Source organism: Grammomys surdaster, unplaced genomic scaffold (assembly GCF_004785775.1).
Source record: "Grammomys surdaster isolate TR1022 unplaced genomic scaffold, NIH_TR_1.0 348, whole genome shotgun sequence".
Taxonomy (NCBI): Eukaryota; Metazoa; Chordata; class Mammalia; order Rodentia; family Muridae; genus Grammomys; species Grammomys surdaster.
Genome location: NW_021604767.1, coordinates 5,531,849 through 5,547,231, shown reverse-complemented (window position 1 = coordinate 5,547,231; position 15,383 = coordinate 5,531,849). Strand labels below are relative to the sequence as shown.

Below are 15,383 nucleotides of genomic sequence, written 5' to 3'. Positions count from 1 at the left end.
ACAAGGGCTTCCACCCACAAAGCCGCTCTCTGGCCCTATACCTAGATTCTTAACCCTCATAAATCTTGGGATTAAAAAAAGTTTTGATGTTCCTGGTTTAAACTGTTAAAAACTGGAGTAACTGGTAATGCAGCAAATACATCCCAACTCAGATTCAGCACGAGCACTTTCTAAAAACCTGTTTTAGTTCTCATCAAAGTAAAAATTATTGTTTTAGATTCAGATCTGGATACAAGTATATTAGTACAGAAAAAAAATGCAATGCTTTGGAGTTGTTCATGGACATTTGGTGAATATTTTCATGGTCAAGCATACATATTTGTATGTGGTTCAGTGTTCTGTCTCAGAGTGTGTGAACTCTGCTTGGGCAGATGAAACACAGGATGCTAGACTGCATTTTACCCTAAACTGCCATCGGGTGATTGGGCTTGCCAGGAGCGCTGATACACTGCTCAGGGGGTGGGAAAACACAGCCTAAGATGGGAGTCCCAGCCTGAGTGAGAAACGGACAGGCTGAGACTTAAGCTGGGGTTTCTTAACTCCCTGGCACTCCAGCTTAGCTCAGGTGGAGAACGTCAAGGAGGGTGGAGAGGCCTTCTGCAGGAGACTTGGGCTCTATAGATAAAGGCTTCCTCCATGCTTCTCACAGCGGTTCTTGATGAGAGAGACAGTCCTGGCTTCTCCCATACTGTTCATCGTGGAAAATGGATGCATACAACTTCCTCAGGGTGGACCAGAGATTACTACCTTGTGCAGGAAGGAATGTCCGAGAAGGGATTTGACTAAACTTGCAGGGTCCATCTTGATACCTCATTAGCATGGAGAACTCTGTGCTGTGCTAAGTGACCAGTGGTTATGTTCTTCTTCTGTGAGGAGTTGTGAAAACTTGTTCCAGGCTAGGAATTTGGTCGGGAGTAAGGAAACTGTATCGGTATTCAGGTGAGTGCCAGGGTTTCTGAAACCACTCAGCCTTACCAAGTTTCCTGGCAAGGTTCACTGCCCTCCATATGTATGCATATATATACCTAAATTGTAATTCTGTGTATGCTATGCTTTACCTATATATTAATGGATATGGTAGTTTTATAATTCCTACGCAGAAAATAATTAATATTGTGGTTGTTTCTAAGTGTTCTTAGCCATACATCTGTTAAATTGAACCAATAGTTCCTAGAGGTGGAAGAAAGTAATTTGCTGAGATGTCACTTGGGAACCTTCCCCTGGAAAGTCTGGAAATGGAGAGCTACCACACGAGGTTCAGTGCTTGGACTCCTTTTAAGAACCAGTCCTTAAACAGACAGGTGAGTTGCATACTCTACAGTAAACATGAGTTCAACTGAGTAAAGTCGTTTTTACTGGGATATGTTGAGTCTTAACATTGTCGCATTTATACGAAAAATAATTTAGTTTTCAAGTCCTTTTTTAAAAAATGAACCTGGCTTTGTTGCAAAGAGAGTGTTTTCTCACCCAAGACTTTTTCTGTTACCTGGGAGAGGGACTACGTGTGCTTCCTGCTTTCACGGTGCACCTCCAGGACATCATGAGCTTCTGTGGTGGTCGGAGGGTGTAGAGAAAGGTTTGGAGAGGAGGCAGGGGTACTTCATGTATGTTTCTGTGTTTTGTTAATCCACTCTTCCATTGTGTGTCCATTGTGTGATTTTATGTAGCACCTGCTCTTTAGAAAAATGATTCAGGAAGAATTCCTAGAACGGTAGAGCAATCTCACCAGCTTTTAATGGAGACAGAGCTCCTGTAGGTTCAGCTGCTTCCATAATGGGAAGAGGTGGATGTAGCTGGAGGGGGGGGGCACTGATCTACAATAAAGACAATGAATTTGTGTCTTTGTATAAACAAAAACAAGCTGAAATCCAGATTTCAGGGATGTTGGTTCATGGTATATATCCTCCCTGGAGACACAGCTAACAATGACAGTGTGCAATAATGACCAATCTTTAGTTTTGTGGATATTATGAATCTCCAAAGCCAAGAGTAAAGAAAACCAAATCTATACTAAATGGTCCTGTTTCCATGATGAGACAGTGAGTGGGGCCTGTAGACAGGATGGACTCTAAGACTCTGGCCCTAGGCCACACTAACCTAGGTAAAAACAGGAGGCGTGAATCCCATCATTGTCCTCTGTTTTCCAGAGGATCCCCTCAGCTCCCCTGTAATTATACAGCCCTGAGATTTTCCCACTGGCCCACCCAACAAGCCCTGGCTTGCCTGTGTTGCTAAATAAAAGTGCTTTAAGCTGAAAGGAAAAACCCTACAGCCTATGTGAAAGTACATGTAAACTGTCATGCATAACGTAAATATTAGCTATGAGGTTGTTATTTGACCTATTGCTTAGCAACTGAGAACTGGAAGTGGACAGGGAAATCTCATTTTCCTCTCTTCCAGCTCTTTCAAGAAAGAGTTACTCTCATAAGTCACTGGTTTGACCTCTGGACCAACAAGCAACGGCAGGAATTCTTATTCGTGATTCTTTCACAATGCTCAAAATCACAATTAAGGTAAAAAATAGCATAGTGTAATTATTGATTTTTAATGACACCAAAATATGGTAACATGTTTATATAATCCTTAAGGAGTTTTCTCTCCCCCCATCCTGTAAAAATGGAGGCAATTCTTATTTTAGGGCTTATGAACAGATTCCTGCTTCCTCCCCCAGTCTGAAACAGAGCCTTGGAGACTTAACAACCTCATACCATGGGGAGGCTGTTTCATTTCTACAAACACTTCAGTGGCTTGCTCTATTCTCTCGGTCTACTGAATTCTCCTTGGAGCTATCAGACAGACAATAAATGCCAGATGAATATCTGTCACATAAATAGACATTTCATAAATTATTGTTAAATACTGGATGGAACTGATAAAACATAAAGGTATTAGGGCAATACTAGAGGCCTTCAGGATTATGACAAGACATAGTATCCCACAGGTTGACTCCAGTTTCTATTCCTCTGTTGACCTTTGGCATAGACAGTGTGGTATTTGTTAGTAGAAATCACAGCCAGGGCAGCTAATGTTCTGATCTGGAATTACTACTCTAGAGATTATTTTCTCTAATTGGGAAGTCACAATGCTCCAGCTACTCTCAGATACTTTCCAGTGAGCAGAGCAAACATCAGACTCAGGAGACAACTGGAGCAGCCAGTAGCTTATTAAATAGCCAGCTAAGTGTTAGAAATGGACTCATGTGAGTGAAATTGGAGGTATTCAAGATGTGTGTGTAACCAGAATATTCTAGAAAGTCCTTCAGTGTTTCTTGGCCTGACTGGAGAACCTAGCTGGACAGTAGCAGCTCCTGTAAGAATAGTTTTGCTGGATTCATCTCCAAAGAGGTTACCTTGTCTGTCTAGGGTAATCATTTGTGTCTTCAGCCAACAATCATAACAGAATGGCATTTCTGAGATGTAGTCCTTTGTCCACAGACTGATTATTAACTGCTCACTAACCAATGGGCAGAGAGCTGAAACTCTGTAACATCTGCAGAGGGGACTCTAGGAAGTGGCTTATTTCCTGTTTGTTTAGTGAAGCTCTGGGTATGATTCACAGCCTGTTAGAGTTAGCTGCTTTCACTATGAGCTCAAAGAGGGGCTAACCTTCAATTTCTTATACAATGTTCATAAATCTTCAAGAGGTAGGTGTAGTCAAACTGGTTCTTACTTCAAAAATTGCCTTCTGCCATTCCTCCCACCTTTCTCTGCCCACCACATTCAGATGAGTTTTGTTTTGCTCTGTTTCTCTTCTACACTGGCCTCTCACTCCCACATCTGTGGGTTCACAGTAGATTGTTCACTGAGGCTTCCTGGTGGGGTACACTGGAAGAAAACAGCTCTCTGGGTTGAAGGAATTGTGAAAACTCTTTCTTTTTTAAATTTAATTTAATTTTTCCCCTTATTCACTTTACAACCTGCTCACTGCCCCCTTCTCAGTCACCCCTTCCACAATCCATCCCCTATACCCCCTCTCCTTCTCCTCTGAATTGGTGACCTCTATATCCCCTTACCATGGCACTTCAAGTCTCTGTGAGACTAGGCATTTCCTCTCCCATTGAGGCCAGACAAGGCAGCCCAGCTAGTAGAACATACCCCACATACAGGTAACAGCTTCTGGGAGAGCCCCCATTCCAGTTGTTCCAAATCCACATGAAGACCAAGCTGCACATCTGCTACCTATGTGCAGGAGCCCTAGGTCCAGCCCACGAAAGTTCTTTGCTTGGTTGCTCAGTCTCTGAGAGCCCCAAGGGTCCAGGTTAGTTGATTGTATTGATCTTCCTGTGTAGTTCCTATCCCCTTCAGGGTCCAAAATTGTGAAGATTTTTTTTTAAAAAAAAGAATATTTCTTTTCTTATTCTTATGTGTGTATGTCTATGGTGGGGGTGTCTGTGAGGCTTGAAGAGAATGTCCAGTCTCCCACAGATGAAGGTACAGGTGCTTGTAAGCTGCTGGACAGTGTGGGTGCTAGGAACTGAACTCAGATTCTGGAAGAGCTGTATGTGCTCTTAACACTGAACATCTCTGCAGCCCTGTAGAGGCTCCTCAGTGAGGGCCTGAAGATCTGGAGGAAGCACATTTCACTGTAGTCATTTTCTGTGATTCCTTTTGTCCTTCTTTCCTGCCTTCTAGAAAAAAATAAATAACAGGCCAAACCTCATTCACATCCATTATCACATTGTACAGTGCATTCTAGTCTCAGGGACCATAAACCAAGCAGTTTCAGTTGTTACCACTGGAGGTCATTAGAGATCTTGTGGTACATCTGAGGCTGATTAACATAGACCTGACATTTTGTCACTGGAAACTGTCCCCTTTGGCACCTGAATTCTGTGGAATAAGAATGTGGAACCAACCTGTGTGCAGTTTTTCTCTGTTTGCTTTGACAGCAGCTAGGTTCTCACAGAGATCAGTGAGCAAGTGAGTCATAGTTCACGCAGCTGTTAACATGCTCTGGGCTGCTATTTCATAGGAAGCTGTGTGCGAGTTTCTGGTTTCTAGAACTTGATTTTCTGAGATCATCTTTAACTTATCATAGAGATTGTTTTTGTTATTGAACACAATCTGCCTATTCACATGTTTCCCTGTCTTGGGCTTACATACGTGAATGATTTTTACCTGGCCCTCAACTATTTCTAGAGGTTCACTCAAGATTAGTAGTCTAATCCAATTTGAGTTATGTTCAATTTTAGTTAGATCTAGAATCTCGACTCATTTTTAAAAATACAATCAGCTTCCCTTAAAACATCGTTATTGAGATATAATTTGTGTATAATAACATTTGGCTGCTGAAAGACTGAAGTGAATACTTTGAGTATTCACAGAATTTTGTGGTCATCATTATAATCTAAGTTTAACACATTGTCACTATTCCCAGAACATCCTCCTAGTCACTGATAGTCACTCCCTATCGCCTGTCCTTCCAAATGTGTCCAAACACAAGTCTACTTCCTGTCTCTCTAAATGTGCCCCCTCTGGACTCTATATAAATAGAGCCAGGTAATAGGTTATTTTTTTGTAGCATTTTTCATGTATTAAAATGTCAAGGTTTATACATTTTATAACACACTTTAACATTTTTCTTCTTGACAGAAAAATATTCCATCATGGGGACTTGTAATATTCCATACTGTCACCAGTTGGTAAATGTTTGACTTGGTTCCCCTTTGGACTGTTGAAGACAATGCTGCTCTGAACATCTGTATCCAGATTTTTCTAAAGGGGAACTTTCACTTTCTTATTATGGTTTTTCTTTAAAATTTCATTTTAGAGCAGTTTCTAGGGTCTGTGTAATTGTCAGATTTATTGTTTAGTGCATGTAGTGGGTGGTGGTTAGGCACATGCTAAGGCGTGAGTGTGGAGGTTGGACAACAGCTTCTAGGAATTGTCTTACTGCATCGTGCAGGACCAGGGGATTGAATTCAGGTAGTAAGGCTTGTCAGCAAGTGCCTTTCCCTGTGGCCATTTCTCTGGCTCTTTTATTTTTCTTAAGCATTCATATAAGAGAGTTTAGTTATAGAATGCTTGCCTCCAATGTACAAGGGCCTGGGTTCAATCCTCAGAATTGGGAGAAATAAAAGCTATGAAGTGAAGTATATATTTAGGAGTGAAATGAATGGCTGTAACAGTATCAGAACCATCAAATCTTGGTTATTAATTCAGTGTTTCTTTTGAGACTCCTTATTCCTATAGTCTTTCTCTCCTCCCAAGTGTAAACGTAATAAATAAGAAAAATAGACATCCCTTAACTGCTCCAACTCTTGGGTGAACTCTTACTGTATTTGTAGATCAGTACTTTTTCTCATGGCAGAGGCTATTGTTTTTGTTTATTTGTTTTACAATCTCTCTATTTCTTTATTGAAAAAAATCTTTTTCATACAATCCCATCACCTCACTCCCCCACTCCATTACTCCACTTCCATTCTTTCTCTTGTTTTAAACAGCTTGTTTTATAATTTCCAGATAACTCTGTTTTAATTCACATAGCCACATTCATAAACATGGCAATTCAAAGTCAGTAGGGATATGTTATCGTAAGTTTCTTTGAAACTTTATTCCTAGTGTCTATGAGGCATGTTAAATTTCTAAGACTTAATATTCCACACTGTTAATTTTTAGAATGATTTTAAATGGAATTTCATAATAAGTAAGGGGTTTTTTTCTAATTTAGTTTCTCAAGCCATTCCTTTGGCCAATGCTCCTCCTTTTAACAGGAAGTATTTTTATCTCTCACTTATACAGTTTCTCCAGGATATAACATTCATGTGTCAGCAGGCCTCAAGGTACCTGCTGGTATCAGCCTTCCCGCCCCTTCCCCCTCTTCCCCCCTCCCCCCCTCACACTCCTGCCCGCCTCACCCCTCTCCCACTGGTTTGACTAAATTGACCTTTGAAGGCCACTGGGCTGTTTGTATCTGTCACACTTGGAGACACATCTGAGGGAGGGCTGTGAATTGCTCTCCTTGCTGCACTGGTGGGACCGGTTTTAAATTGCTTCTGCACAGCTGCATTGCCTTCCTACAAAGGTCTTTCATTCCAGAACTGGAGAAGTTTAAACTTGTAGCCTTCTTGGGTGGGTGTGGCAACATTCAAGCAAATGTGTTTTTTCAACAGGTGGGGGAGGGGAGGGAGGGACCGAAGAAAGAAGGAAGGTCATGAGTAACACAAGAAATATCAAGTCAGGTCATTTGTCTCAACCAGAGCAGAATGGACATGAGGGTGGGCAGGAAAACATACACATCGTGCATTCTTAAGAGAGAACACCCATGCCCACTCCAATTAACTCATTTACTCCCTCCACTCAGCCACCGAAAGTGAGGAAATCTCACTAGGTGTAGTCCGTCAAGAAAACTGGGTGTGAAGTTTTTCAGAGACAATATACTTCCAGCTTAAGTTAGAGCCCAGCACAGCTGTGTCACCTTGAGTTCGGAAGCTCATTCTAAAGGAGAGTATTTTGGCGTAGCAATGGGAGGTTGTTTTAAGGAACAAACATCACCCAGTGATGGTATAACACCAAAGCAGAATGAGACAGACTCTATAGGACCTTGACAGAGCCATCTCTGCAGTAGGCTTTGCCGCCAGGGAATGATGCAACTTGAACTGCAGACATGGCAAGGTAAAAATTCTAGCCAAGGGGCAGAGCAGAGTGGATGGAAAATCACCCCAAGGAAACTCAGAGGTGAGGGGATTCTGTCTAAACCAAGCTAGCAGGATTCTGCTGGAGACAAGCCAGGGGATCAGAGATCCTCTGAGGAACTGAAGGATCAGGAACCTGATCAGATTTCCAGGGTGATCAGGTATCAAGGGTTGGGGTTTGTTCTGGAATGACTTAGCAGTGTTCTTTGCTAAGACTGGATTTTACAAAGGAGCCCAGATGGACAAAGGAGAAGGCTCAGGCCTGAGAAGGTAGAACTTTGTCAGAAAGGAGCGGGCAATGCTCAGAGACAAGCTGTATCTCTGTACTTCAAACTATTGTATCTGGTCAGGCAGAGAGTCTGGAAGTTTGGGTCATTTTGTCTCTTCCTTCCCCCTAAGGCCCATGTTCTGAACATTCTTTAGTGTTCTACATCGTTTAGAGTAAACATATATTCTCATTCATTGCTGAGATGTTTTGTAGGGATTGTTGAAGCTAATAAAGAAAACAAATTTATTTATTTATATTTTATTTTATGTATATGAGTATGTTTACCTGCATATATGTTTGTGTACTACAAATGTGTAGTGCTTTCAGAAGTCCAAAGAGGGTATTGAATCTTCTGGGACTGGAGTTACAAACAGTTGTGAGTCACCATGTAGGTGCTGGGAATGGAACCTGGCCCTTTGCAAAAGCACCCAGAGCTCTTAACCAGTGAACCATCTCTCCTCTTCTCCCCAACAAAAATGCCTAAGTTTAAAAGCAAAGAAGAAAACCAAACTTTCGAAGCTGTTGTGTTGGGGGAGGAGTGGAAGACCAGTGGACGTGTTAAACAAGTCTTGCACTGAAGTTTTCAGTTCCTGTGTTCTCAGTGGTGAGATTCTGTTGTGTTTAAAGTCTCTCTGTATCATGTAGAACCACCACGTGTGTGATGTTATCACATACAGTACCTCGTTTGTCTAAACTGCTTTTATGATGAGAGCTGGCTGTAGTACATCTCCAGCGTACAGGACAGCGGGGTGGATATGGAAGGCAGGAAATGTCCCTTGTCTCCTCCATTTCTACCTAGGGTTTACATACTTCATAACCTTCCCTTCCAAGCCATTCCATGTTTCTCGTTTCTCTGCCTGAAATCCCACTCAGGTGTTAGATACCTGAGTATTGCTGATTACTAGATACCTGAGTATTGCTGATTACTGTACACCCAGAGGCCTGAGGGTTGAGGGCACCTCGGGATTGGACTGAATTCATCATAGGATTTTATATCCCTGAGAGTGTTTGGTGGAAGAAAGGCCCTGTAGACAGTAATTCTGCCCAAGAGATGTTACCAACATCTGCAGAGAGTTTCTCCAGTTGGTTGTGTGAAGATTACTGCTCAAATTAGTTAGTTCTTGGGGAAGCCACTGAGGACCACAGACTGAGGATGGTAAAATTGAAATGTAGAGATCCTGTCCCCATGATGACATCATCAAGTCCTAAGTTTTAAAGCTGCCCTGATTAGGGAGTCTAAGTTGTCTTTCTATTTAGTAGTCACTTCTCTGGTCATCCCAGTTCTCCAGAATGAGGGAAAAAACATTTAGCAGTCATACAGATATGGGAAAGCCCATCAAACCCACGAATGTCATCCAAGGAATTAATCAGAGCTATGCGCTTTCCTGAAACTGCCACGTGTATATTCTGTTCTTCATCCTTGACAGCAGCAGCAGAATCTGCCCTGATGTTGCTTCATCCATGGGAAGTCCACAAACACTGAACAAGTGTGTCCCATCAGACTGGAGTTTGTAAAACACAGATCGTGAGCCTTGATAGACACTTGGGCTCAAATAGCCTGGAATAGGGTTGAGGAAATGGTTGTCACTAAGTTCCCTAGGTGATCTGGTGCAGAGCCAAGGACAACACACAGTAAAAGGCTCTGCACGGCCCCAAGGCTCCTTCTGCTTGTTGATTCTCTTCCTTCCTGGAAGTAGAGAAAGCCAGAGCAGGTAAAGAGAAACCAAACTCCAGCTTTACTATTGGAACCAGGCTTCGACTACAACCAGATCTATCCCTGGAATTTCCAGCAATCTTGGCTTCTTACATACCCTCAGTGTGTCTACAGGGGAAGAAATTCAGTTATAATTGAGTTTTAATTGGACTGACTAGATTATAGGTCCAAGCCAGCAACTCCTCCACCTCAGACCCCTTTGAAGGATGAAGATCTATATATCTCTATCTCTATCTATCTATCTATCTATCTATCTATCTATCTATCTATCTAGTATCTATCATCTACCTATCTATCTCTCTATATATGGATATATATATATATCCAGCTAGTACCAGGAGGACTTGAACTCTGATTCTCTTGCCTTTACTTCCTCAGTGCTGAAGCTAAAAGTGTGTGACACAATGCTCATGTATGTGGTGCTGGGATCAAACCAAGGACTTCAAGCATGCCAGGCAAGCATTCTACCAACTGAGCCATGTCCCTAGCTCAAGACAGCTTCTGACTGACTGCTGTGGCCAGGAGACTGAGCCACATACATTAACTTAGCCTTGATCCTGTACTTCTTAGATTTAGAAATGGAGTTAGCTTCTATGGACACCCATGGATCCCAAACTAGAAATTGAAAACATTACTGCTTATGACTCCAGCTCCAGGACATCCTACATGTCTAGCCTTGTTAGGCACCCATACTCAACACACACACATACACACACACACACACACACACACACACACACACACAGAGAGAGAGAGAGAGAGACAGAGAGACAGAGAGAGAGAGAGAGAGATTTACATATATATGATTTTAAAATGAAATAAATGTTTTTAAAAACTGAGGTAATTTTCCCTAAAGAAAGGCAAGTGACAGGTGGCAGAAGGCACCTGCCTTCACTAAGCAGTAGTAGACACTGGCTGAGTGCCCACTGTAGGCCAAATACATTTCTGGCTGTGCTACAGTTCAACTGTGAACAAAGCAAGAGGATGTCTGTTGTTCACATTCTAGCTCCCTGTTCAGCTATGCCAGTCTGCCTGTTCTCTGGCTCACTGGTTCTCCCAGTCCATTGGTTCTGCTATTTCCAGCCATGCAATGGAAGGTCCAACTGGGCTCCAGGGATAGACCTGACTGGGGCAATGAGAGAATGGAGAAAAAACAGACACACAGACATGCTGAGATCTAGTGGACTTGGTTCTCTGATGGAGAAACCAAAGCACCCCAGAGTGTTTATTATATCTAGCTGAGCTGATCAGAGGGTTATTGCATGAGACTGATTACATACAGATACACCTCAATAAGTAGGCAAGTTTAGCTGATCTCAGTAGTAGCAGTCTATGTAGGCTAACAGCATTCTGGCATGTGCAGGGAATCATGGTAGATATTTTTTGCACACATTATCAGCATAGCACATAGATCAGAGGAAAGCTTTGCCATCCCTTTAGACCTTACCCCAGGTAGGGGCAGAGCCAGCTTTGCTCTTTTCCCATGGCCCTGAGGCAATGGGGTCCTCAAGATGGCCGTACACATATCAACAGCACACATTCTCTGAGAACTTCATTTATTCAAGGCTTCCTCCATCCCACCGTTTCCTTCCTGTCCATCTGCCCTTTGCTCCATGCTTTCTCCCTCTTTCAGGCCATGCCCCCCTTCAGTAATTCACACTGCAGTTCTCCTAACTCCACCCCCACCTCACCCCTACCGTGGTTCAGCTTTTCAGCACATTTTCCTCATTTGTCATTTCTCTGATGGTGACACTGTTCATAAAGAATTACTGGACAATGCATCAACAGAATAATTTTTTAAGTATATGTTTATTTTTGTTTTTGAGACACCCTTGCTACATACCCTAGCAGGTTCAGCCCCCCAAATGTGTGCTACAGTGCCTGGGTAGACATTTTTTCGTTTCTCTTTCTTTCTTTCTTTCTTCCTTTCTTCCTTTCTTTCTTTCTTTCTTTCTTTCTTTCTTTCTTTTTTTGATGTTTTCTTTAACCAAAGGAATTTATGAGCTTTTTTAACATTATACAAACGATGTAACAAATCCCCATAAAATGAACATCTTTTTTTTTGACAATGCTAAACTCCTGGTCCATATTATCTCATCACCATCTTCAACATTCAGACCTTGGATTATTTTAAATAAAACTCTGGACATATCACTTCACACATTAATATCCCAATATGTATCTTTTAAAAGGAACAGACCTTAAAATTTTAATCACAAATCCATTATTAACCTAACAAAATGAATAATTCAGTAGCCACTGCATGTCTGGTCGTAGTTCAAATTTCCTTAGTATTTCCATAAATTCTTACTTCAAAAATAATTTGTTTGGATGAACAAAATACTTCAATGGGGAGAGACATTTGCTAACAAGCATAATCTGAGTCCAACCCACAGAATCCACACGATAGGGTGACAGAGCTGACTCCTGTAGGTTGTCTTCTGACCTTCACATAGCCACAACACATATGTACCCAGACCTCCTCCCTGACACTGGTGATGCACACTTACACACATAGTACTCAGGAGACTGAGTCAGCTGAATGACCATGTGTTCAAGGACAGCAAAGCAAAGATCAGGCTACAGAGTGGGCCACTGTCTAAAAAATAATTTTTTAAATAAATCATTTTTTTTTAAAAAAAGGGTTTTAATTTTGGTTTGGTTTGGGATATTTATGACAATATCTTACTATCTGTTCTAATGTGGACTACAATAAACCTACTACTTTTTAGTGGATTTAAATAAGACTCTTGGGATTGGAGAAATGGCTCAGCAGATAAGAATCCTGACTGCTTTTCCAGATGACTCAGGTTTGAATAACAGCACCAACACAGTAGTTCACAACTGTTTGTAACTCCAGTGCCAGGGGATTTCATAGCTTCTTCTGGCTTCTGCAAACACTGAATGCTCATGGTGTACAAACACACGTGCAGGTGGCACACTCATTCACGTCAAAATAAAGGAAATACAAAATAAATTCCATAGGACTCCTTAGTTCCTCTACATTTCCCTTGATGTTCCCTTTTGACTTGTAGAGTTTCCCACAATTTGCCTCTTCCCGATTGTATCCTTCTGTCTCCTGTAGTTTCTGAAAATTACTAGTTCAGACATACCTAATTGGATTGAAGTTTGATTTTTTTTTGATAAGAACATCTGACATGTGTTCTCAGGGTTCCCCTTCAGATGCTCATATCCCTGCTATCTGCCTTTCTTCCCTTAGGTCCATTACACCATTAAGAGTTGCAAAATGTTGGCTTGTTAAATACTCAGTCCTTTTGGCTTACTAACTGAAATTCTTCAAAAGAGACCCTTCTTGTCTTTGCCCAGTCACTTCCTCTTGCAGGGCTGTTTGTACTAGAAAGGTAAACAATAATTATCTGATTTTCTCACTTCCTCTGACCCCAAGAATCGAATTCTTTGTAGCATTATGAATTCAAGTACTTTTATTTTGAATTTAAGTATTGTGATATGACATAATATCAGGTTGTTTCATTTGGTTGTTTTGTTTGAGACAAGGCCTGAATATGTAGCCCTGGCTGGCCTGGAACACACTATGTAGATAGAGCTAGCCTGGATCTCACGGGTGATCCTCCTTCTGTCTCCTGAGATTACAGGCATGCACCACCACACCTGGGGATCTTCATAAGAAAATTGTTCTCTTCTTGGCCCATAGAGCGTCTTCAAGGTAGTTCTTTGGTCCTTTGATGTTTGTTAGTAACTAATCTGTAGTAGCCTTTTTTTTTTCTGCGCTGCCCCAGGCTCCTTGTGTTCTTTTCAGACCTCAGGTTTGGAACCCACAGCTCTCTTGAGGGCTCTGGGTGCTCTTGGTGGCAGATGATATTTGGGGTTAGGTGCTGCAGCTTCTGAACACGCTTAGCTGTCTAGGGAAACGAGAAAATGGCTTAAATGGATCATAGTCTATGAGTTCAGATCCATGATCTCAGCTAAGTTTCAAATCAATAAAACTCTTAACCTTTTTATATTGCATCTGTTTCCCCTTCCCTCCCTTCCTTCCTTCTACTCTCTCCCCCTTCTTTTTCTCCCTCCCTCCTCCCTCCCACCTTCTTTCCCTCATTTTTGAGACAGAGTTTCCCTGTGTAATAGCTCTCTGGCTATTCTGGAACTCACTTTGTACACCAGACTGGTCTTAAACTCACTAATATTGGATTGCTTCTGCCTACGGAGTGGTGGGATTAAAGGTGTATGCCACTATGCCCTGTTTTCTTCTCTCAGATGGGAAATTTGGTTCCCAGTAACATCAGTATGACTACTTCTCCTTCTTTCATCCATAATAAAATAATGTATGCATAACACTCCCAGAATAAACAAAGTCACTGCCGCCACACATTATAGAGTTACTGATACTTGTTAAGCTTTTTTTTTCTTACAATTCTTTTTGTCCTTAAGATATATCACATTGACTCAAGTTTCTATATTTAGAAACTTAATTAATTCTGATCTGTAATTGTGAAGCTAAATCAATACACAGTTGGGTTTGTTTAATTCTTATTTTTGACAATTAGAGATTGCACTTATCTACTCCATATTTTGTTTGATAATTAGAAAAAAGATATCTTATTAGAAGAGTCAGGCTAACAAACAAGACATAGGTTGGAAAAGTCCTATCCCTGGGCTATATACTCTGGGCACTACTTTTAAATCTTTCCACAGCAAAGTGCTTTTCGAAGGACTCAAATAGTACAGGTTGAACATTTTTCTTTTGCTGTTAATTTATTCATTTATTCACTTTACATCCTGATTGCAGTCTCCTCTCCTCCTCCCAGTCATCCCCTCAGACAGCCCCTCCCCCATCTGCCATCACTATCTTCTCCCAGAAGTGGGAGGCCCCCTGAGGTACTAACCCACATAGGCATACCAAGTGACTGCAGGACTAAGTACATCCTTTCCCACTGAGGCCAGACAAGGCAGCCTAGCTAGGGGAACAGTTTCCACAGGCAGGAAAGAGAGTCAGGGGTAGCCCCTGCTCCAGTTGTTGGGGGACCTAAATGAAGACCAAGTTACACATCCAGTACACATATGTGGGGATGGGGAGTAGGGGAATGGGATTGAGGAGTGGGGAAGTGGGAGGTCCAGTCCCACTCATACATGTTCCTTGATGATCCAGTTGCTGGGAACCCCTAAGGGTCTAGGTTAGTTGACTCTGTTGGCCCTCTTGTGGAGTCTTTATCCCCTCTTGTCCCTCAGTACTTTTTCATAACTCTTCCATAAGACTCCCTGAGTTCCATCTAATGTTTGGCTATGGGTCTTTTCATCTGCTTCAGTCAGCTGCTGGGAGGAACTGCTGAGAGGGCAGTTATACTAGGTTCCTGTCTGCAAGCATGACAGACTATCATTAATAGGGTGAGGGGTTGGTACTTGCCCGTGGGATAGGTCTCGAGTTGGGCCAGTCATTGGTTGGCCTTTCCCTCATTCTCTGCTCCATGTTTGTCCCTGCATTTCTTGATTTTGAGTTAAAAGTTCTGTTGGGTTGGTGTCCTTTTCCCTCCACTAGGAGGTAGTCTCTTCAGGCTCTATATCTCTCATTGCTAAGAGTCTCAGCTAGAGTCACCTTCATAGACTCCCTAAAGCCTTTACTATTATCCCTGGGCCATTCTTTTCCACATCAGGACCACTGACTGCTTCCCAGGTCCTTAGTTCCAGCTCACTGTATCCTAATCTGGTGTGTGTTCTTACAGGTCCATGTGTCGAACACAGAAGATGTTTGCTTCAATTCTAACTCCCTTGGTCTCTCTGCAGTATTCAGTAAG

At 42.0% G+C, this 15,383-nt stretch overlaps 1 protein-coding gene across 1 annotated transcript in view; it reads left to right on the top strand.

Moving 5' to 3' along the window:
* The window catches only part of Ect2l (epithelial cell transforming 2 like), a 76,050-nt gene that overhangs the window by 10,209 nt on the left and 50,458 nt on the right, over nucleotides 1-15,383 (top strand). The window contains exons 2-3 of the mRNA XM_028779247.1: nucleotides 1,168-1,301; nucleotides 2,401-2,513. Of these exons, the coding sequence (XP_028635080.1) occupies nucleotides 1,200-1,301; nucleotides 2,401-2,513 (215 nt within the window). The 5' untranslated portion in view covers nucleotides 1,168-1,199. The remainder of the gene's footprint in view (nucleotides 1-1,167; nucleotides 1,302-2,400; nucleotides 2,514-15,383) is intronic.